General features: G+C 45.8%; 1 protein-coding gene across 2 annotated transcripts; it reads left to right on the forward strand.

Moving 5' to 3' along the window:
• Positions 1 to 137: 137 nt before the first annotated feature.
• Positions 138 to 21061, forward strand: SLC39A13 (solute carrier family 39 member 13). Of its 2 annotated transcripts, XM_064462672.1 has the most exons (10): positions 138 to 244; positions 6796 to 7095; positions 7562 to 7675; positions 9354 to 9475; positions 10745 to 10897; positions 16156 to 16245; positions 16602 to 16652; positions 16882 to 17014; positions 17151 to 17250; positions 18288 to 21061. In XM_064462672.1, exons 2-10 carry the CDS (start codon positions 6828 to 6830, stop codon positions 18361 to 18363), a joined length of 1107 nt encoding a protein of 368 aa, XP_064318742.1. In that variant the 5' UTR covers positions 138 to 244; positions 6796 to 6827; the 3' UTR covers positions 18364 to 21061. The 2 variants fall into 2 exon arrangements, with proteins under 2 accessions (XP_064318742.1, XP_064318743.1); XM_064462673.1 differs by lacking the exon at positions 16156 to 16245.
• Positions 21062 to 22972: the final 1911 nt, after the last annotated feature.

Below are 22972 nucleotides of genomic sequence, written 5' to 3' on the forward strand. Positions count from 1 at the left end.
CCGCACCGCGGGGGCGCGGGGGCCGGGAAGGGGCCCCGGTGCCCGCCCCCCCCGCCCCAGTGGCGGCGGCCGGAAGCGCGCGGCGGGCCCCTGCCGGGCCGGCGACGCTGGTGCCGAGGAGGCCGGCACCGACGTGGCCAGCCGGGGCGGGGCGGAGCTGTGGGGCCGCCGGGCGGGGCACATCCCTCGCCGAGCCGCGGCTGGATGGCAGCGGCGGGCCCGGGCGCGGCGGCGGCGGCGCACGGTAACGGCGGCTTCGCGATCGGGGAGCTGGTGTGGGGGGCGGTCGCCGGGACGGAGTGAGGAGGGGCGGTGGGGCCCAGTACGGTACCGGCGGGGCCTGGAGCAAGTTTGGGAAAGACGTGGGGGGGGGGGGGCATGGCCTGGGCGGGCCACCGCTGCCGGCCAGCCGTGCCCCGGCCCGGTGAGGCGGCGGGCTCCTGGGCCCGGCGTGCTCCCCGTCCAGCCCACCGCGGCTGCAGCTTGCCGGGGGAGCGGCGGCGTGCGGCTGCCGCTGTGGCTCCCGGGGGTCGGCTGAGAAAGTTTTCGGGAGTCGCTACTCCGGCCGCGGCGGGAGGGTCTCAGTGCCGGGGGGGTGCCCCGTTCCCCGCCGCCCCCGCGGGTCGAGCGGCGTGGGAAGGCTGTCCCGGCTCGGGAACAGGCTTCGCGGGCTGCCCGGGCTCTGCGTGGCCGCGGGGGCCCACGGACCCGGGGGGGCAGGTAGCGTCCTAGTGTAATAGGGTGCGAGGACAGGGTTAATTATCCCCCCCTCCCCGCCTCTCCCGGCTCATGTGTCTCGCTTCGCATCGGTCAGTATTCCTCTCGTGGAAAAACCGCGCTGTCCGTCCCGCCAGGCGTCATTCGCGGGGCCAAGGGCTCTACCGGAGCCTGACCCGGGCTGCGGCCCCGGGTGACCGCTCGGCGGGGCGGGGGTTCAGCCAGGCCTCTGCCTCGGCCCCCCACCCCCCCGGTGATTCCTCTCAAATCTCACCCAGCCCTGAGGGGTTGGTTGAACGCCATTCCCTGGCCCGCAAACTTTCCTCTTCCCTTCTGGGTGGGATGGGGAAGGAGTCGCTGTCCCCCAAACCCCGCCCGCGTTCCGTCGGTGGTCGAGCTGCCTGCCTTGCCAGCCCTGGGGTTTGCCTGCTGTCATCTGCTCTGCTCTGCGGCACCCCATTGTTAATCCTGCGTGTCTCCAGCTTTTAGCTGCGTGTGCCGTGATGGGCATGATTCGCAGAAGTGTGAGTCTCTGTGCAAAGTGGGTTGGTTTTTGTGAGAGGGATGGAGGAGGAGGGGAGGGTCCCACCAGAGCAGCGCGTTCCCTAAAGATGGGCCGCGACTGAGGGAGAAGGGGGAGCGGAACCCAAGACCTTTTGTGCCTCCACCGAGGTCACGGCTTCCAGGAGGAATTCAAAGCTCTCCACGGGGCTAACGGAGGGAGGTGGCTCATGGAGAATTTTTTGGCTGAAAATTATGCTTCCTCCCTGGAAAAGAACTTTTTTCTATTCCATGCAGTACTCTCTTGCAACTGTAAGACCAGGCAGTCGGCTTCCAGGGAAAACACTTGCAAAAAGGACTTTTCCATATTTTTTCCTCTCAGCAACGTCTAAGATGTCATTGTGCAGCAATGAGCAATTGTGCCGAGACAGGGATGAAACTGTGTGGTCTGAAAAGGCAGAGTGTCTGGCAGGGGAGGAGATGGGTTGCTGCAGGAATTGTTGTTGTGTCAATATTTGATTTTCTCTTTTCTGATAGGTTTTTGCCTTGGCATTTAAAGTTTTTTCTGTGTTTTCTCAGGCACTGCCTGGTAGGGAGGTGCTCAGTGAGCACTGTGAGGTGGGGGAGGCCCCGGGAGCCTCTTGGGAGTAGGGCAGGAGCTCTTCTCACGGCTTGGTGTGCAGCCACCCCTGGCCCCCACTCAGGGGTGTGTAAACGGCAAATTGTCATTAGTTTCTTCTTCCTGAGCTGGGAAGGCCTCACAGTTATTCCAGTCCTGAGGCTGTTGTAGAAGGAGCTGATTAGACCTGACTCCTGAATGTGCAGCTCAGAGACCTGTGTGGGACACGTGGTGCTCCAGAGAGGGCTGCCAGTGGTAATGGTGACTGGGTTCTCATCTGGCACAGCTGGGAGCTGTCATCCCGAACAGCAGCGTTGTCAAAACTGATGAGTAAATGCTGCACTGCCTGTTTCTCTCCCGTGCATGTTGCTAAATAGGTCATATACCCTTCTTGAGAAAAACACCTCTCTATAAACCTTCTTATGCCTCTCCCTTCTAGTGGCCACAGGCTCCTCTGAGAACCTGCAGCTGCTTTCTCTAGAAATTTCTCAAGACATTCTCTAGCTGAGTTCCTAAAACAGATGCTGTTGTCTAAAATTAGGGGTAGGTAAAGATTTCTTCCACCCTTGGCAACTGTGGTGGCAGGATATTATTTTCCCTCTGGAGCTTTTTTTTTTCCCCTAGGACAACATCTTGACTGTTCCTTTTGTTCCCCTTAAATATTTGTCTAGGAGCAACCTGTTTGAATTTAGAGACTTCAGAAACATTAGGTGAACTTAACATCTCATGAAGAGTGTGTACTACTGAGAGAGAGGAGCAGAGGGGCTGTAGAGATAGAAAGCGTGTGTTTTAGAGCAAGTGGCTACGATAAGTTAGGAAGAAGCCAATGCTGGGAATATGCCCTAAATAATTAGCTTGGCACAGAGATCAGTTCAGGTGTGTCCTGGATGATGCACCAAGTTCCTCACAGATGTTTTATAAGCATCAGGAATTTATTGCATGAGATATGGGGATGTTCTTGAGCTACAAGGTAATGAGGGTCAGGCAGTGCAGATGTAAAGAAATGTACTGGTTTTCCCTGTGTGAGTAACAAGAGAAGACCCACGGGCCACAGAAAGTTGACACAAAATTATGAGAATCAGTTTTCTATCCCTTTATGCCCATTTGTTGTCCAACACCATCCCTTTTTGGAGGAAGCTGGTCCCTTTTACTGCTAGAAGAAGGACATGCAGCCAGGTGTTGCAGCCTATTTTCTGAGCCCTGGACATGCTATTTGCCCTGCATGCTACTGCCCCTCTCCAAGATTTTGGTCACTTAGTCTCAGAGACCCTTTCAGGTATCCATTGGAGCAGATGTGGGCTGTGAGCGTGGACAACGAGATGGAAGAAATGGACCTGTTGCATGAGCTGCAATGATTTCTTTTCCAGGCTTTCTCAAAAGCTGTTAACTTTGTGATGACAGTGTTGCAGAAGCCGCCAGTCTGTGCCGCTTCCCATCCTCGCCAAGCTGCGGAGCAGTTGTTTTGCTGTGTGTGTTTGTTGCCTCCTCGTAGGCATGTGGTGGTTGTATAAATCCTGATTTGTTTGTTATCTGCTCCTCACAGTAAGCTGTTCTCAGTAATTTTCTAGGTCTAATTGTGTCACAAAGGAAGAGGACGTCCATCGGGCCTGCTCTGGGGTTGGAAGGGGTGCCTGTCTTTTTTTTTTTTTAAAGCAGGAAATTCTCTAACTGCAAGTTGTTATGCAGCAGCTAGTAAGCAGACAGACTGTGGCTGGTGCAATCTGCCTGAAGAGTCCCGTCACCTTCCTGTGCAGATGCCTCTGTTGCCCGGGGCTTCAGCCTGTATGGGTACTCAGGACAGAAGAAACTGTTCAGTTAGGGGACAGCTAACATTTTAAGAACTTCCTATCTTCTTGTGTTTGTTTTGTTGATTTTGTTTTTGGTTTTCCCCGGGAGAAACTTGGGGGGTTGGTGGGTGGCATAGTTTTGCCATAGCTGTGTGTGTCTGTTTGCATCGCTGTGAGGGGAGCCTGGCAGTATCCCAGATGCGTTTGTGTGGTGGAGCGGGGCAGAGGGCGGCACCTCTGGCCCATCAGGCTCTCCTTGCAGCTGAGCACCTATTAATTTCAGAGTCTGAGTTGAACTGGTGTGTGGAGTGCTGTGAGAGGGGAAAATGTCCCTTGCAGCCATCCCCCTCTTCCCTATTTTTTTTTTTTAAGTGGTTGTGCCAGAAGTGATTTACAGCTGAAAACCTGCCCCCTTTGGTAGATTCCTGCTGGTAGAAAAAAAGATCTCACTGGCTTTCTTGAATCACAGGTGTAGGACTGGAGGGACTTCAAGAAGCCATCTAGTCTGTGCAATGAAACAGCATCTGCATCAGGTGTTTATTCTTTTTCTCAAAAGAGAAAACCAAAACAAACAGTGCTGGAGATTCTGCAACATAGATAACCGGTTTTACTATATCATCACTTTGGCACTATATACATTTGTTTCTCTGTATCCAGGCTGAATCTCGTTTACCTTTTGAGCTGATGCCACAATGTGGAAGAAGAGTTGAGCGCTTTCCCCTTTTTTGTGACTTTTAATGTATGCAGACTGTTCTGTTCCCTTCAGTGTTCTTTTTAAGACTAAACACACCCAGGTCCTTCAGTTGCTTTTTCCAGGTCATGCTTTCTACACTCTAATTTTTGTTTCTTTCCACTGGAATGCCTCTAACTTTTGCATCTGTTTTATGAAGGAGTGTACGTGAGGCCAAGTGCAGTCTGGAGGTTAAAGTTTCACTTGTGTGGAGCAGAACAGAATCCCTGCTTCTGTGTCACACCTACACTGTAGCTATTAATATGTTCCAGAGTATCATTCGTCTATTTTGTAGCAGGCTTACGTTGGTCCCAGGATGTCATTTGCCTACTCTGTCGCAGGCTTATGTTGCTGGCTTGGAAGTAATTTCTGAATCAATGTAATGCATGTATGCAGGTTTTTTTTCTGGCACATTGGAGTTACTATTTTGTCATGTCCATTTGATTTTTTTTTTTGTTTGTTTCCCTTAGTATACAGTTTTGTACTGATCTTTACTGAGATTGGTTTGATAGTATACTATAGGTAGGTCTAGGGTTCCTGCAGCCAGATCAAAACACTGCAATAAGATGCCATAAAATCCTGAGCTACGCTATGTTGAGGGATTTTTTTTTTCTTGTTAAAAAAAAAAAAGTTCTGGGTTTTGTATGGGTCAGTAGAGTTTACACTTGATCAGATGTTATCTTGCTACAAAAACTTTTAGTGGTTCTTCCATAGCTAGCCAAGCCAGCATCTTCGCTGGTTGCTTCTTGCATCCTGCCTGCTCTGGATGTCTGTGGTCACTGTGCTTGGAGCTCAGTGTCCTCCTTCACGGGAGCCACGAGACCCTGTCCTTCGCTTTTCTTTTTGGTTGCTCACTGCAGCTGAGCCTTCCTCCTGCAGTGATCTAGTGCAGGGACTGAAGCTGGAAAAGGGCCGAGCCTTTAAAAAACCCAGTTTTTCCTGCTAGTTTGTTCTGACCCTGCTCACTCATGGAGTCAGGCATGAGCACAGCAAGGGGGTGCTTGATGGGGATGAGGAGGGGGGGACAAGGGGCAGGCCTGCCCTTTTCAGCTGCAGTGAGCTCTTAGAAGGGTTCCAACACCCTGGATTTTGTCTTGATTTCAGGCCCCTTTCTGTCTGGATGTTACTTAATGCTTTGCTATCTTTATCACTTTCTTATCTTATAGGTAACTACAAACTGATCATTTAACTTGATCAAGAATCTTTCAGAGGATTGAAGTTACTGGTCTGTAACTTCTTAAGTCTTCTCCCACCTTTTTTTTTATTTGTATAAAGGTAGGTGAGGCATGATGCTTCTCCAGCCTTCTGTGGCCTTACCATATTCCTGTAAATTTTCAAAGATGGTCACTAATGCTTCAGAGATTACTTTGACTAGTTTCTTACATGCTTCCATGTGAATGCTGTTATTTTCTCCCAATCAACAGCTGTTTTGTGAACACTTGTCAAGTTGTTCTTTTCTAACCCACTCTTTACTCCCATTTCCAAATTAATTTTGCTTGTCACATTTCACTTTTTCTTCTGGAGACTGAGGAGCATTTGTACTTTCCTTTTCTGTAATTATCTTTATTTTCCTCTTCTAACGTGCCTGCTGTTCTCCAGTTTTCTTGTGACTGAAGAGTTCTTAGTAACAGCTGTGCTGATTTTTAACTAAGAGACCGTCTAAGCCAGTATCCTTCTAGGAAAGAATAAAAATAGGACAAGTATATATGGTATTTTCCAACTATTCTTCCAGCCTCCAGCTCCTTGCAGATAAGGGGATTTCCTGAAACTAATGTGAGCTGTCTGACCATGAACAATCAATAGATTTGTCTTTCTAGTACTTGTCCTGTCTTTTGTTGAATCCATGTAAGATTTACCATCATTTTTGGAGAAATAGTACCACACAAGTTACCTGCTGGTGAAGAGTCACGTTTGTTTGTTTTGTTTTGAAGCTGACCCTCACTGGCTTCGTGTGAGGGCTGTTAGCACTTATGTCTGAAGAGACAGTGAATAATCTACCCCTGTTCACTGTCTTTACACCACTTATGATTTTATGGACCTCTGTTATGTTGCCTGTCTTGCGTCCTAATTTGTTACATGGATGCTGTTCCGTGGCAAAGAGAAGACTTATCTGGGTAGCATCTCTGGTCAATACCTTTCTGTGAAGCCTTGGGACACTGAAGGGCAAGGACAAGGCTGCTTGGAGTCCTTGCCCGGCCCACCTAAGGGGAGATGCTGAAAGCCAGATGTCTCACGTGCATTTTCATACACCTGACAACAAACAGCCTCTCTGTTCTTTAGTGGTCTTTGAAATCAGGAAGAGTTTCAGATGTTTGTTGTGGGGATACGCACCTCTGTTAAGGTGCTGAGAGCGGGGATGGTGTGACCGAGGCCTTTCCTCTGGGATGGTGGGAGGGAGTCTTGGGCATGCTCTCAGCGCTGCTCTCCCCTGCTCTTTTCAGAGATCAGCCAGCCCGGCTGAGGCCACTTAGCGATGACAAAACAAAAGCTTCTGCTTGATGGAACACTCTCCTTGTTTCTGGTCGTGGCCTGTGAAGCTCAGCAGCTCCTGAGGAGTCATGTTGCTGCCAGTTCTGGTCCTCTGTGTGAGAAGGAGGCAGAATCCTGGGGAAATATTTTCAGCAGCGAGCGGCTGGATGCCTGGATCTGTTCCCTCATCGGTTCATTCATAGTGGGGCTGAGTGGCGTCTTCCCCTTGCTGGTGATCCCATTTGAGACAGGTGCCGCTCTGCGGTCAGAAGGTAAGCCTGCTACCTGCATTAGCCTTTCTGAAATTGAAAGTCCTGGGTTGTGACTCAACAGCACAGTGATGAACTGGACCTTGTCACAGAAATATTGTCCTTTGCAGTAGACGGTCCATTTCTGGTGCTTTAGTCCGTACCTGGCAATTTGATAGGAAGCCCTTGAACAAATGCAAGCCCTGGACAGAGCCTGTACAAAAAGTATTTTGCTTTGCACCCTGCTTGCTCCAGGACCCTCCCACACACTGCTGACCCAGACAAGTGGTTCAAGGGTTTTTTCTTGTAGCATTCCAGCTATAAGCTGGAGCTCTCTCTTTTGAAAGCTTGCTTTGCAGATGCTTCCAATTTAGGTCTCTTTGTGCAAAATCTCGGCTGGAGATGTTTTGGCTCCTGGATGACTTGTGATCAGGTTTTTTGTGTTGTTTTTTTTTCTTTGTTTTGTTGTGGTTTGTTTTTTTTTTTGTAGCTGGATCACACCGTTTGAAGCAGTTGTTGAGTTTTGCAATTGGTGGGCTACTGGGGAATGTGTTTCTGCACTTGCTTCCTGAAGCCTGGGCCTACACATGCAGTGCAACAACAGGTATGAAAGCCTTATGTGCCTAGAAGCAGTCCGTGCTATGCCTACTGCTACTTTTTTTGAGACTGTTCCATCTCAAAGACACAAGACCAGCCAGGCTGGGTCAGCCCCAAAACTGGTCTAGGTTGGTATTCTCTTTCAAACAATGTGTTTGAAAATACCTAGGGAAGGATATAAGAACAATAAAAACATATGTAATACTTGATCTTTGTACTCTGCAGACCTCCAAAGGTTTTGAGATTGGAGGCTTCCTGAGTTGGCCTTGGTTTCTTTGTTTAGTAACTTGCAATGGATTTCTCATCTATCAACTTTTCCTATCTTGCCTTGGGCTCCTGTAGATCTCTGTTGATTTTCCTTTGTCCTTTCTGTAATGAAAGGGAATGCTTCTTTAACCTAATGGAAAGTTATGAATGTGTGTGTGGTCTGGTACATGAACATGTGCGCCATCTCAGGTTGGGATTCTGTCCGAGCAGATGCATCTTGTCTACAAATCTGTCCCTCTAACAAGTGTTACTCCTAGAGCCTCTTTCTTGGGACTAACTGGGGCTCCTCTGCTGGGTACTTCGATCTATGGGAGCTCAGAAGTATTGCCCTCAATCTTTGCTCAAGGAGAAGTCATGGAAAATTGTCCATAGAGCCATGACTAAGATGCAGCAGGGGAAGAAAAAAAGAAATCCAGGTGACAGAAACCCATGTTCGTCAGTGAACTAAACACTGTTTGGGTGTTTATGTCCTTCGCCCTCAGATAGCCAGGGTTGTTGAACCCTGTAGTGATTGTATCTCTCTGCTTCAGCAAACTGATAGCATAGAAGGCAACTGCTGCTGCATCCCACCTGTTGAGGAACCAAGAAATCATTTCCCCACTGAAAATGTGAGAGGGGGAAAAAGATGCCCTGGGTTTCCCAGGCTTCCTTGCACCTACATCCTGGCATTTCAAATCTGCTGGGCCTTTGGTCCTCTTCTTGCTTGTGGCTCTGGCACTGCCAGTGCAACCTCCTGTCCTTTTTTTCCCCTTTCTACAGTGGTTCCCAAATGACTCTGTCTTCCTGCTCTAGCTTGTTTGCTTCTGCCAGACTGTCCTGAAGCATAAAGGTTCCCTTGACCCATGTAAGCCCGGTTACAGAGTTGTTCTGTTCTTCCACTGTAATGCAAGCTCCATTTCTGCAGCAAGGCTGAATGGATGAATATCTCACAAGCTTGGCTGTAACTGAAAAGAAAGTTTATAGCTTTGGGCTTAATAACTAACCCAGGTGTGGCAGAAAGGGGAAGGTGAGTCTGTAGCTCCACTAATGGCAGAATTCATGTCAGGGCTTGCTGCTCAGTGGATACAGCTGCAGGATTTTTGTTGATGTAATAATCTTCGCTTGCCTCTGGATCTCAAGGAAATTCCCAGTGTTGTCAGGAAATATTCTGGATTGCCCTATTGAAGCGAAAGGGTGGGGGCTCTCATCCTGAGTGTCCTGAGATCAGGATAGCTGTTAGATCAAGAATGAGCAAGTTAAGCTAATTTGCTGTAAGATATGTTTGCTCCTTATTCCTCACAGGAGGTGTTTCCATTGTCTGTTGTTTCTTGGTTTTTGTCTTGGAACTGCTGATTAAACTCTCTGGGGTGGGGTGGGTTCACATGTGGGAAACACTGTGTACTTGACAGGGACATGAAGTTTTCTCCCTTTTCCCTCAGGAGAAGGGCAGAGCTTTCAGCAACAGAAGCTTCTGGGTCTCTGGGTGATCATTGGTTTCCTGACCTTCCTGGTGCTAGAGAAGATCTTCCTAGAGAAAGAAGAGGAGGAGTGCCCTGGTGTGGTAAGTTAGCAGCCAGAGGGGAGGGAGCGCTGTTATGTTTGGAGCGCTGTACTAAACACCTCATCTGCCCTATCTGACAGGCTCAGCAAATGATCCTGAAGCTGTGAGTAGCTTGTCAATGCCCTTTGGGAACTCTTTGCCGCTTGTTTCACACTGGGCTCTAGAAGAAGGTGTTTCATCTCCAGGCTTTGGTTTTGTTGTTTTAGCTGAAATTTCTCACCTCTGAGCTGGTTTTGTTCTTGATGTGATATGTATTTAAGAGAGCCCCCCTTTTACGGGGACTGGGAGCTGGAGTCCTCTGCAGTTGAGACTCTTGCTCAGGTATGCTTTTAGGGACGACAGCTTGCTGATTCATGTTCCACTGACCCATTGTGACTCACTCCCCATCTGGGCTCTCAGCCATGACAAAGACCAGCCATTTCTGGAAGGTGTTCCTCACTGCCCACTCTTCTTGGATATGGCCTGACCAGGCATTTGTCTGGGTAACTTTGTGTGGTAGAAGGGGTTTATGGTTGGCCAGGTAATGGTTCAGAGAAGAGTCGCCCACCTGCAAAGGGCCTTGTAGACGGAGGTATCAGAAGGTAATTCTAAGGTAGAGGAGAGCAGGTAGACCTCAGACATCTGCACAACTCCTAGCAGCAACTCCTATAGACTGTTCAGTCCTTGCTATGCCATGACTTTTGAGAGGCGAAACTGCAGGTCAGGCACTGCATAAGAGCGAGTAGGTGTTTCTTTGACTTAACATGAGACTTTAAAGTCTGAAAGGAACTTAATCTTGTCACTGACAGAGTGTAGTCTGAGATGAACATTTTGTTGTTTGGAAGCTGACAATCCCAGCTATAGAGTAATTCTCTAGAGTTAGTTATTCTAAGGCACAGGAGAGAGCAAGACTTTTGGTTTTTCCCTGATTCCCTGCCCAGATGGAGCTGTATATTTCTGGGCAGCAGCTGCCAGCAGGCTCGGTCCCTCATCTTTCCAGTGAAACCTGGCTCATGCCAAGGGGATGTGACTCCAATTCCTCCTCTCTTTCCACTTTCCTTTTCTTGGTGATTGGGGAAGTCTTTGTTCTTGTCTCACAGTGCAGATGTCACAAAATGCTGTCTAACATCTGTCTCATTTCTGGCAGTTGTTATTAGGCTGGGGTACCAAAGTTGCTGATTTGCATTGTAAAGACAAAAGGATTAAGGGTAAAGATTGGATTTCTGACCCTGATTCATGCTCATTCATCACTGACAAAAAGGCAATGACAATTGTTTTCCCCTCTTTTAGGGCTGTGATTCCAAAGCACTGGCTGGAAAGATTCCCAATGGAAGCGGCTACCCCCTTTCAAAGGTGACAGGCCAATCCCAAAGAGCAGGAACAGGTTCAACTCAGTGTAATGGCTCCTCTCTCCAGTCTTGCCCAACAGACAACAGAATCAAGGTGGGAGACCCACAAACTGACCTTTCCTAGATGCTTCGCATCTTATGTTTTTGGGGCACATATTTTAAAATTTGGTCAGGAGGGTGAGTTGTCTGTGGAAAGAACTGTGCCTGAACGGGGAACTCTGTATCTGAGTGAGTTGTGCTTAACTTGGGTCTATCAAAGTGTCTGTATAAGTTACAGTGGGGAGGAAATAGCAGACTCAGAAAAATCTGCACAGCTTATGCAGAAGAGGCAAAGTCATTATTGTGAAGGCATAAGTCTGATGTGCTTTTTGGCTGAATCCTGAGACCAAAGTACTTTTACATTTTATTACTCTACATCTTATAGCCATTATATCTTTATTTGCTTAAATTTTTGTGCCATGTTCTCTGGTGCCTCCGTTGTATCCATTGTGAGCTGCACATTTCATTCTAAGGCACCTTTTGGACAGTTGAAGCTATCCACTGTAAAACTTAAAAAAGTTCAGTTTCTCAGGTCAGCAGTTTATCTGCTGCCAAAAAGGGCCTCTTGTCCACTTCTGCCTCCAAACCGGTACTTCCCATTGCTTCCTTTGCACTGGACTTCATCTGACCCCACGGGAAGCCTATTCTAGGAGCTACACAGGCAAAAAATGATCTTTTTCTTCCCCCACCCCCATAGGTTCATTTCTCTCCTAACTTACCTTCTTGAATCAGCCTGGCATGTAGACAGGTAGCCTGCAGTGCTGGGATAAGGTAGATCAGCAAGCTTATAGGATTGGAGGTGGAGGAGGGAAAAACAGTACTGTACCATTGGGCAGTAGCCAGCCTTTAGATTGGCTTTGCTTTCAGTTTTATGTTACTATCCTTGCAATGTGAAAACCCCTGTTTGGGTGAACATTACAAGCAAGAGAGTAAATTACTGCTTTGGTGAAGGAGGACCTCTAATTCGAGTCTCAAAGGCCATGGAAAAGTGCAAGATTCTAGGAGAGTAACTATGAACAGGAAGTGTGTTTGCATGAACTAGCCCAAACCTGGGTATGTGGTCAGTCGGAGGCTCTTCAGTCTTTCTGTTTTAAATCTGTTTTGCTATTACTTTATAGGTCTTATTACACAATGTGAAAGATATGCTGAGGTCATTGGGTATTTTTGATATTCATGTAATCTGGACAGAACACTGCATAAACTGCAAGGTGCCACGCTGATGTTTCTAAAGGTGATAGTGGTGAAGAAACCAGTATTACTGGGTTATGAAACATTGTGCTATTATTTTAGAAAGGTTTATATAAGGAACTATGGACTTAGAGGGTGGTCGATCTGCCATTGATTTCAAGTAGAAATGCAACACTTACAGGGGACACAGTTGTTCAGGGCCTAATGTAAAAAACAATAATGTAATTCATGCTAATTGATATGATCTTATGGAAGATAAATTCTCATCAACCAGCCATTTTCCTCCGCCTTTTATTCAGTCATGAGATTGTTTGATAAAGGTAGTGACACTGGCAAATGTATATAAAACATAACTTTCTCCCACATTCTAACAAAACTAGTACTGTGCAAAATCAAGTTTGCTAATATTAGCTGTATTAAAAATCAGTTATTATAAACAGGGTGGATTAATGCAGCCCCCCTCAAATCTGTTCACTGGTGGTTTATGATTTTTCTAAGTGATTATTTATAACAGTGTATCTTCACATATGCAGATACTACATTACTTAGATGATGCATTGTGACTGCATGAGGTCAGTGTAACCAAGTAACTTCATCAAAAAAGCTGAAGTTTTAACATGTTTTGATACATGCAAATATTACAGAATATATTAAAGAATGCAGAACATATTTACAAGATAGAGACAGTTTCTAGGAGGTCAATGCCTTGGAAAAAGGTAGAGAATCACAGTAGGAAATTGTTTGAACATATTCTTCCATTTTGATGCTACAGCCTGGAGGATGGATGAGTAGGAAATAGTATGTAAGAGAAGAGGCAAGCGTTACCTGACTTTTCCCAGCAGTGTTATTCACCATATCCAAAATACTATGGATAATTTGTAAAAGGGTCAGGAAAGTGTTGAAATAATTATTTTGAGGTTTGCAGTACATGATAAAAAGTTATTTTCTGTAGATCTGACAGATTAGGGGTGACTTAAAGTATACAAATACCCATGTAAAAGGCATGACTAAATTTGAATAGTTAAAGCTATACCAAACAGTAGCCAACTAGAACGACGACTCCGTAACTGAGGGTAACTTGCTGGTGGACCAACATACCTTAGAGGCATAGTAGATTCTTTGTCACTCATGAGCTTTAAGCTGTGATTTAAGCCCATTGTTTCTACAAAGTACACTGTAGCGTAAGAAACAATGGGCTTCCTGCAGAAATTGAATGAGATTCTTCCAGTTGTGTTACGTAGAAGGTCTAGATAACCACGGAGAGCCCTTCTAGCTTTAAAATCCTAACATGCCTGTTCAGTCTTATAGACTGTTGTCAATACGTGTGAAGTAGAAACTAATGAGTAAATGTGTATAGTTTGAACTATCTACCTTCTGAGCATATAATCTTGCGTATTTTAATAGTCTTTTTGGTAGGAGGGAAATTACCAAAACTACCAAAATATTCCTATGTTGTTAGCCTGTTTCCTTAGATAACGACACAAGTTGTTACCATCTGTCTGTCCATCTCTTCTGCCCTTCATTTTCAAGACCTTTTGAACCCATAATTAATTTTACTCAAGTTCAGGAGAGAAGTCTTGAGGGTAATCAAATTTCTGCAAGTTCTATAAAAACCAGCACGGTGGTAGAGGAGGAGTGCAAATTAATGCCCTATTGAAAAACTCTGGCGGAACTTAGATGCTGCATGCTGCTTGGCAGGTCCACCTGGCTGGCAGATCAGCAGGTAAGTCTCGCTGCCCCTGCCTGGTGGGGAAGTAGCTGTCATGCAGTGCAGGGCGGGGAAGGGGCATGCAGGGAAACAGTTTTGGCTGGAAGTGAGCAAAGTAGGTGCCTGCAAAGAAAGCAAGCCATAGCAAGCCAGACCCTGATTCTATTATTCACTCAGTAACACCCCCACCCCGCCTTTTTCTTTTTTCTTTTTTCTTTTTTTTCTTTTCAGAAAACAAAAAGGGAAAGATACTATTTAAACAAAGTCACTTTTCAGGGCTTAATGATTCGGAAGCTGTAATCAGTTGTCCTTTGTCCATATATATTAGAATATTAGAACTTCTGCTCTTTAGCTGCTGCTGTAATAATTTGTCCTAGCTTGAAAACTGCAGGTGAGAGGCTTCCTTTGTGCTCAGACATAGATAGTTCTGTCCTGCATTGCAGCCTTTATTCCTTCAACAAGTAAAAACATTGCAGAGTACTTTTGCCTTGCTTACTCTTTCTTTTTCATTGTGGTACATAGGGTCCTTGCTGATTTGTAGAAGGATGTTTTATTGCACGGTGACATCAATTCTGAAGCACGAACATAAACACTTCATCTGGCTGTGCTCTTTATGAGCAATGAGAACATCCTATTAGGAATTCGCAGAATATAAATGTCAGAGGCTCAAAACTGTCAAATCAACCCAATTTATTTCTGAGCACTCCAAGGCTTTGCTGCTTTCAGTGACAGCTTTTACCCAAGCCAGTGACAAGAGAAAGTCATAATGTTTTAATCATTAATTCTATTTTTTGCCTATACAGTGGTGTGGGAAAGCATTTTTGTGTAAAATTTATGTGAATAATTATTACTATCCTGTGGGGAAAATGCAAATCGCATGAAATCCCAACATGAAAAGGAGACATTTTAGGCAGTCATATTTGAAAATGAGGCATGAGAAGTAAAAAAGTTCATGGGTCTGCCTGCATGCATTGGTTTGTGTTTTTCTTCTTACAAAAACATGCAGGGAACTTCCTCTGCATCCATTGTGGAGATGTTATTTAGATTATTACTTAAACATTATCTGTAGTTAGGCTTTGCTTAATCCGTTGTTTTCATATTTAATCATCAATGTACTTCTAGAAGTTTAGACCCTATAAAGATGTCCTGAGATTGTGCAGTAGAAGTGCCCTGTGGAAGGGTGATGCTTTGGAGAGAGAGACTTGACAGAAAGCCCCACCTGACCTGTGGCATACAGATGGCAGGAAGAAAAGATGCCCCAAGCAGTGTTTGATAGAAACAGGGAAAAGCAGAAGACCAAAAAGGGCTCATGAAACCCATCAGCACTTGTGTTCTTCCAGCTGAACTTTGGCAGCTGATGCTATGGTAAAGGAAGAGGTTAATGCCTCACAGTTTCTAGACAGTCTCTCCTCTCTGCTCACTGGATCCTGCCCTGTATCTGGGGTTAATGTATGCCACCTTAGTTCTTGCAGTCCAGAGACAGCCTAATGTATTAGCTAACACCCAGTTTGATAAAGATTCAAACTGCAGTGCTGTATAGTGAACTGCAGTATCTCAGAACACATGCGCAGTAGCTTTTGTTAAATCCAATGCAAAAAAAAATCCCAAAAACCTTTGAGCAAAAGAGCTGGGGTAGAACCCTCATGAATCACTTCAGGTAAAATACTCAGAATTTGGCTGGAGATGACCATAGTTGTTATGACAGGGAAGTCTAATATGGAGATGGACTTGTGAGGAAGGAAGCTGTCTATGCGTATAATTATAAAGAGATATGTTTATATGCAAATGCGCATACATGCTATCCAGCCTTCTAGTCAGTGGTTTTTTGGTGACTGTCATCACTGTTTCTCTTTTTATTCTTTGTTAAGGGAAAGCAAACCCACAAGCACAAGCGTTTTTAGTACAATGCTTGAAGACTTATTTAGTTATAAAAAGCTATTTCAGCAACATGTTCTGTTGCATTGTTCTTGCCACCTTTTGAGGAGGAGGCATTTAACAGTTAGATATTGAAGTACATGACTAGAAAACAAGGTCAGGTCACATTTGAAGCCAGTCACCTGTATAGATTACAGTGTCACCTAAAATTGGTTTGATTTAGTATCAGATATATTTTTGCATTTTGGCTTTCTGTTTTTTACTTTCTCTTTTGTCTGTTTCTAGAGTTCTTATGTAAATGACAAAGATGATTATCCTAATCTCAGACTCTTGCTTATCCTAAAACTTAGTTTGCTCTAAAACCAAACATAACATTCAATTTGTACTTGAGCCCTGGCATAGTTTAAGATCTTCACCAGAAGTGCCATGTCCTGACCTTTCCCATTTGATCATGATTCTGTATAACCTGCGTCTAAGCCATGTGCTTTCTTTTATCTTGTTATGTCTCTTCCTTTATCAGGGGCTCTTCCTTCTCTTTGCAGATTAGCGGATACCTCAATCTGCTGGCCAACACCATTGATAACTTTACACATGGCCTGGCAGTAGCAGCCAGCTTCCTGGTTAGCAGAAAGGTAAGGTTTCTGCCACCAGCTCTGTTCTGAGCTGGAGAGGCCCGTTCTCAAGTGTGAGGCAACGTGCAAAAAAAAAAACAACCCAAAGATGTGATGGTTTCCTCTTTTCTTGAGAAAATGGCGACTACAATATAAAGGAACTCTATCCTGACCCTCTGATGCAGAGCTTCTTCAAACCTGGGACATGTTTGTCATTTGTACTGGCATTAGGGGAAGGCTTAGCTCGTCTGTCCTTCTGTTGACTGGCTCTAAACTCTGAGTAATAAGTCTTGGAGAAAGGGGCCTTGACATGCTGATGAGTGTCATCTGCCAAGCTGGGGGAGTGCTTCCTAATCACCTTCTCTTCTCTGCTACAGGTTGGGTTCCTAACCACAATGGCCATTCTCCTGCATGAAATCCCGCATGAGGTGAGAGGGCTTTATATTCTGCTGTCATGAGGTATTACAAGGGTGCTTCATCTACTAAGAGGAGGGCTGGGCCTGAGTAACGTTTTCTTGTCCGTTTGAAAGCTGCTCCCTCTGGGAGACTGGCAACATGGAAAACTAGAAACAGTCTTGAAGCACTGGTAGTGTTACAGATTGCCTTTGTGACTGAGAATGTTCATGTTCATTAACTGTCAGCTCTTGGTTTTCTTAGGTTGGAGACTTTGCAATCCTACTTCGGGCTGGCTTTGACCGCTGGAGTGCAGCCAAGATGCAGCTTTCCACAGCTCTAGGGGGGATTCTAGGAGCCTGCTTTGCAATATGTGCTCAGTCACCAAAAGGAGCAGGTAAGGATCCCTGGGACCTCTGTAAGAATATGCTGGGGGGTGCCTATCATCCCCGTGTGTGTATCTTCTTTTCCTTCTCTGGTCTCTTCCATGGCCTTGTCTCAGTAATAACAAAAGCTTTCTGTATTTTGTGCAGGGGAAACGGTAGCCTGGATCCTCCCTTTCACTTCTGGAGGATTTCTATATATTGCCTTGGTAAATGTTGTGCCTGATCTCCTGGAGGAAAAGAACCCTTGGTAAGTGCTCCCTCCTGTTCTGCTGCAGCAGTTCTTGCTGCCGGGGAGCAGGGATGTAACCCTTTCCTGTGCCTGTTCTGGGAGCACATGAATACCAGCTCTCTAAATCCCATAGGCAAGGCTGGAACCTGGATAGACTGCTGTGCTAGCTATTGTGTTTATGGGACTACGAAGACCCTATCAAACAAGAGAACCTTCAGCTGGGTCAGTTCCTAAGATTGTGCTAACGCAGTATGTAGCCTGACCAGCTAGAGCAGGTTGCTCAGAAACATGTCCAGTAAGGTGACCCATTCCCCAGACTGCCTTGTCAGCTTCTGGCATGTACTGGTTTAGGGACTGTCTGAACCAGGGCCCCATAGAGGTGTGCGTGTCTGATAACCACATGTGAACCTATCCTTTACATGCTTCTCTCATCCCTTTTTGACCCTATCCATTACTTCGGGCTTCTGCAATCTCCCTTTGGCAGCAAGTTTGTGTAGTTTGACTGCACTGTGTTAAATGATGCTTATTATTTGTTTTTTTAGCCTCTTACTAATTTTGATTAGATGCCGCTGTGTTGCTGTGTGAGTAGAAAATAATAGTTTACTTTATCATTCAGCATTTCATACTCCGTTATGGTATTCCACCTCAGCCATCTCTCTTCTACACTGGTATATATATATATTCCGGTATATTTGGCCTCCCCTCATTTGTGTTATTCTGGTTTCTTACAGCCTGATTAAGCTGGTTCTCTTGTGAGAGAAAGGACAGGAATATATGCTGGGTAGCTGCATGACTGAATCAGCTTAAATTGTTTTTGAAGCCTGAGGTGGGACCTTGCAGCTGAGTAGAACAAATACCTGCCAGTTTATAGACCACTTCTTTGCTTGGGGTGCTGGGAAAGAGTCTTCTCAGCTGTGGTAGTGGCTTCGTACAGCTGTTGCATTCTCCTTGTGGTAGATTTGGAAGGGCAAAGAACAAACCGTTTGTGAGCCTCTACCCTGCTGCCTATTGGGATTGGTCTATGGCTTCTCCTAATTTTGCTGTTTCTTTCCCAGGAACTCCCTGCAGCAAATTCTGCTCCTGTGTACAGGCATTACAGTCATGGTGCTACTCTCGCTCACAACCGAGTGACCTCTGCGCAGACCCCATGATGCCTCCCAGAGCCGCCACGGTGACTCTGAGCTGTTACAAAGCAATAAGGAACACTAATGTCAATTCCTATGTGTGTGCGTGCAGATCTGGCTGCTAATGTGACAAGCAGGGGACAAAGAGGTCTGGGTGTGCAGGACTTTGTTCCCTGGCTCTCCTATCCCTGTTCTGCTAAAATCCACACATTAAGGGCTTCCAGTTTTTTTTTTTTGTCTGTTTGCTTTATGGAGCAAAAGATACAGTGAGCAGAAACGAACTGAACAACTGCTGCACAGCAAAAGGACAATGTTTCATTTGGTTCATTCTGATGGAACTGTACCTCCCAAGCTCTTGTGTGAAAATACCAGAGGCAATTCCTGTAGCTGATGAAGAGGAGGGACTTTTCCTACCACTCCAATGGCTGAGGCAGAAAAAGGATAGCAAATCAAAAATAAACTAACAGCTTTAGCCAGAACTACCTACCCATGAGAAGTTACGGTGCTATGAGACGGGGGAAAAGACCGTTTCCAATTTGATCTCTGGCTTTTTGTTGACATCAGTTGTTCCTAAAGGTAGTATTAGCCTCAGCGGTCCACCTCTTTGGTCTATTTTGTATTTGTTGATTTTGAAATAGAGCCAAAAGCTTTTGAGGCACTTTAGGATAGGCCACTCCAATAGCCAGCACAGCCTGTTTATCTGAAAAAATGGTCAGTAAATGTTTCTTCTATTGCCATACTACCAGCTCACCTACATCTGGAAGGAAAGCCACGTGTTCGTTGCAACTGAGCTCCCTCTCCTCATAACTATTAGCAGAACATGGCTCTGAGCCTACCTTTGAGACCCAACTCACCCACTGTCTGCCCCGCACCACGTTTCAGTGCTCTCTTGAGGTGTAGGATGTTGGCCCTGCCTGGCATGCTACAGCAGCCCTAGGCTGTCATGGCAGGGGTCTGGGCACTTTGGGCAATAGCTGAACACTACAGCCTGGTCAGCAGCCAATAACCCCGGGTTAGCTTCCCCTCTGTTCAGTGTAGACTATTTAAGAGCATGCTATAACCAAAAATATAGACGGTAGCCTATTTCTGGGCTTCTTACCTTGCAGTGGAGCTAGTCTGCTCGGGATGGCTGGATAAATAATACTGACAGCCCTTAAAGGAAGGGGCATGGTAGCAAATAATACTGGAGGGAGGTTGAAATGAGAAGGGTGGAACTTGGTGAAAAGATTTTTAAAAATGGGTCTGGAAAAGCTGTGAGCTAAATAAGGAGAGAAGGGAATATGAAAGGGTGACAGTAAGTATGCCTTAAGAGGAGTTTTCTGTTGTGTGATGCTTGGGATAAAATTTTTGGCAATTTGAGACCAATAAAAATAAATTACATTTCCAGTGCTTTGCCCACATCCCAGCTCACGGGGATGACCAGGCCATCGTTGTCCGGGGGTGTTTTATTGCCATGGAGCTGTGCACAGTTATTGGATCATCCCTTCTGCAAAGCTTATTCTTGCTTTGCTTAAATCTGTTTAAAAACAGGTCTAATTGAACTGGCAGAGTCATTGGACACAAAACAGTTACCACATTGTGAATTGCACCAACTCAGCTCTGTCTTTAAACAGTTTTTGTAAATCAGTACAGCTCTCCAGTCTACACAGGGCCTTATCAAGAGGGCTCTTCCCATGGGAGGATGATTTGGGTCAGAGCAAGATGCAGGTACGCTGCCCACAGCAGAGGCATTTACTTCCCCAAGAGATTCCTGAACTGTTGACATAGTTCTTTTTTTTCGACAGCTCCCGTCCTACTTTTCAGAGTGCTGAAGAGCTCATGCTTGCAGTTTTCTCTGCCCGTAAACTGCTGCCTGCAATTTTTTCAGCTTTCCTTACCCCAGGCTTACATCAGTAACTAGTTTCATTGCAACAAGGAGGGAGGCTTAATGCAATTTTTTTTGTCCTCTTTACAAAGTTGCCTTCCTTTGCCAACTACTCCCTCTGTCATTCAGTTGTCACAAAGTCTGAGTAGCATCTGCTACCTGCTTTCCTGGAAGGAGGATTAATCTGAACAGCCTGCTGGGACTAGGGGAGTAGGCTAACTTTCTAGTTCTAGCTTTGGGGTGTTTTTTCCTCCCACCCTCCTCCCCCTTGCCCAGGGATTGAAGCTAAGCGGATGCTGTAGTAGGGCACTGGCGGAAGCAGCTTTCCATAGAATGACATGCCTGCTCTTTCCCAAGATGTCTGTCTCAAAATGAGGCTGGTATTTAAGTTGAGGCATTGCCAGGTGAGTGCCCATGCGTTAGTGTTGTTGCATCAGCCACGAGCCTTGCCAAGACTGAAAACCACCGTCAGGATTTTGCATTCAGGAATGCGAAGTGGATGACACTGAAGAAGGAATTTCTGAGTTGTTTTTCTTGGCTGCTACCACAGGCCTGGACAGTCTGCAGTTTTTGGGAGATACTCAGCTAGGAGGTAGCATGGGGCTTGCGGGGGGTGGGAAGGGCTTGTTCGTTTTCTACTACATCAGCCCTGGGGCTGAGGATGGAGAACCTCGGGAGGAAATGGAGCATTGCTCCACCACCTTTGTCACTTTTGGAAATGCAGAGAGAATAGTATTTTCTAGTTCTATTTTTTCAGATGCTCTTTTGCATTTTCCCCCTTCATCTGTATTGGTCTGCTCTGCATGGAGACAATAGAGATGAAATAAATGGTTTTCCACGAGGGTGTGGGTTTTGTTGTTGTTGTTGAAGCTACTACTTCTCATTGAATTACAAATTCAGTTCAAATTTCATTTGCATTAAAGAGCACTCTCTCTGGGTTAGTCTAGAGAAGTATGGGCTCTGTCTTACCCTCCTTTCTGCTCAGACTTTCACAATTGAAAGAAAAGGTTCTAATTCAGTTTCTTGTTCCTGCTGCTGTGGCACTGTGGGCCAGGACTGGTATGGTCTGAACATAATTCTTCGCTGCTGGTCTGGGCTCCCTTAAAAGCATCACCAACTGAGTTGCTCCTCTTTGAGGGGAGAGCTTACATGGTAACTTGACTGTCCAGAGTGTTTTGCAACCACACTGTTGGGATCAGTGATATTATTTTTTTTTTTAATCTAAAAACCTCAAGGCCCATCTGAAATCCATTAACACTACACTGGTTACCTGCCATGTGGGACAAAGGTGCCCTCATCAAATATATGTAGGAATTGCCCAGAAAGGACTAAGGGGATTTTCTCTACCCTTCAAACAGGAGTTCAGACCATGTCTTATGCCACCCTTCATTTGAAGATTTTCAGCCTGGGAATATGGAGTGGTAGTACATGGCTCTCAGTTCTTACACAGAGTCTTAAGAAGGAGGAAAACCATGCCCCAAGAGCTGGAAGAAGGTGAAGGCAGGTAGGTGATCAATGGCATGCTTCCATGGTCTGGGGGCTTTGCCAGCAATGTCTGTTTTGGAATCTCTGACCCTGGCTTTGCCATACTGCACTCTTTGGTTGTGCTGGTGCCCCTGCCTGTGGGGCTGTGCTGTGAGCCTGTCTCCCCCATCCCTTTTTCCTTCTCAAAAGTAATAAAAAATAACTTGGATTAATCAGCTGCCTGGTTCACAGGCTCCATAAAAAAGTGGCTCTGGCACAACTGCAGTAGCACAGAGGGGAGAACAATTGAAAGGAGTCTCATATGTGGGAACTTTCTACGGTGATGGTCTTGCCAAAGCCCCTGTTGTCTGAAACTGTAGCCTGGGGAACTGATGTAGAGAGTGGGGTGACATAATAGCATCGCAGATTTAGGAAATGTGGCTATTCGGATCCTTCCAGGAAAGAGCTGCTATAACTGAAGGATTTTTCCATGTTACCTAGAGCACTGATTGTATTTGAAAATTATTTTCTAATTGTTGATGTGGAAGACTGAAATTAGGTGGTATGTGTAAGAAAATTCTTTTGACAGCAGTCCTTTCAATTTTTCTGCCTTGAAGGCACTAATGTGCAGCTGCATGGATGGTAATCCCATCTGTCCAGTGTGAACTGCTGAAGAGGATCATGCTGAAATGTGGTTAAAACAAGCTTTATCTGCGGTTACTGCATGTTTCCACCAGACATACTGCTGTGGAGAGAGAAGTAGTGCTCTATTCTGGGGAGAGTCCCTGGGAGGAGTGCTGGGAAGGGCACTGAGGTCGTGCTTGGTGTGTCCAAGAGTGCGAAAAGTGACACGGCAAAGGGGGGGAAAGAACCCAAAACTCCTGCAGTTGAACAGTTGCTCCTGGGAGACAATTTAAAAAACTTCTAACAAACAAAACTATGGATTTTAAAACTAGACATTGAACTTGTATTTTAGGCTTACCATAGCACTAGATCATTTTATCTGGAGGCCAGAATTGAAACAATGGTGCCCTAAAAACTGGCAGTGGGGACTGATAGTACTGTAGCTGGAGGGGCAAGCCCCATAGAACAAGGGGGATCAAAAGGGATTTTGTGCCCTTGGAAATGTTGCATGTAACTAATGGCTTGGATTTAGCCTGCTTCTCACTGCATGAAATAGATGGGTATTTTTTAACTCTTCAGGCCTTATTTTCCATTAACAGATAAGGGTTGAGGAGAAATTGTAATCAAAATCCTTGAATCATTAAGGTTGGAAAAGACCATCAGG

Source organism: Phalacrocorax carbo, chromosome 10, assembly GCF_963921805.1.
Source record: "Phalacrocorax carbo chromosome 10, bPhaCar2.1, whole genome shotgun sequence".
NCBI lineage: Eukaryota > Metazoa > Chordata > Aves > Suliformes > Phalacrocoracidae > Phalacrocorax > Phalacrocorax carbo.

Excerpts from the sequence above, each read along its gene's own strand:
- SLC39A13 (XM_064462672.1), top strand. The coding sequence starts at position 6,828 with ATGACAAAACAAAAGCTTCTGCTTGATGGAACACTCTCCTTGTTTCTG. Across the intron at positions 7,676-9,353 it reads CACATGCAGTGCAACAACAG|GAGAAGGGCAGAGCTTTCAG; the intron begins GTATGAAAGCCT and ends CTTTTCCCTCAG. Across the intron at positions 17,251-18,287 it reads CTGGAGGAAAAGAACCCTTG|GAACTCCCTGCAGCAAATTC; the intron begins GTAAGTGCTCCC and ends TTTCTTTCCCAG.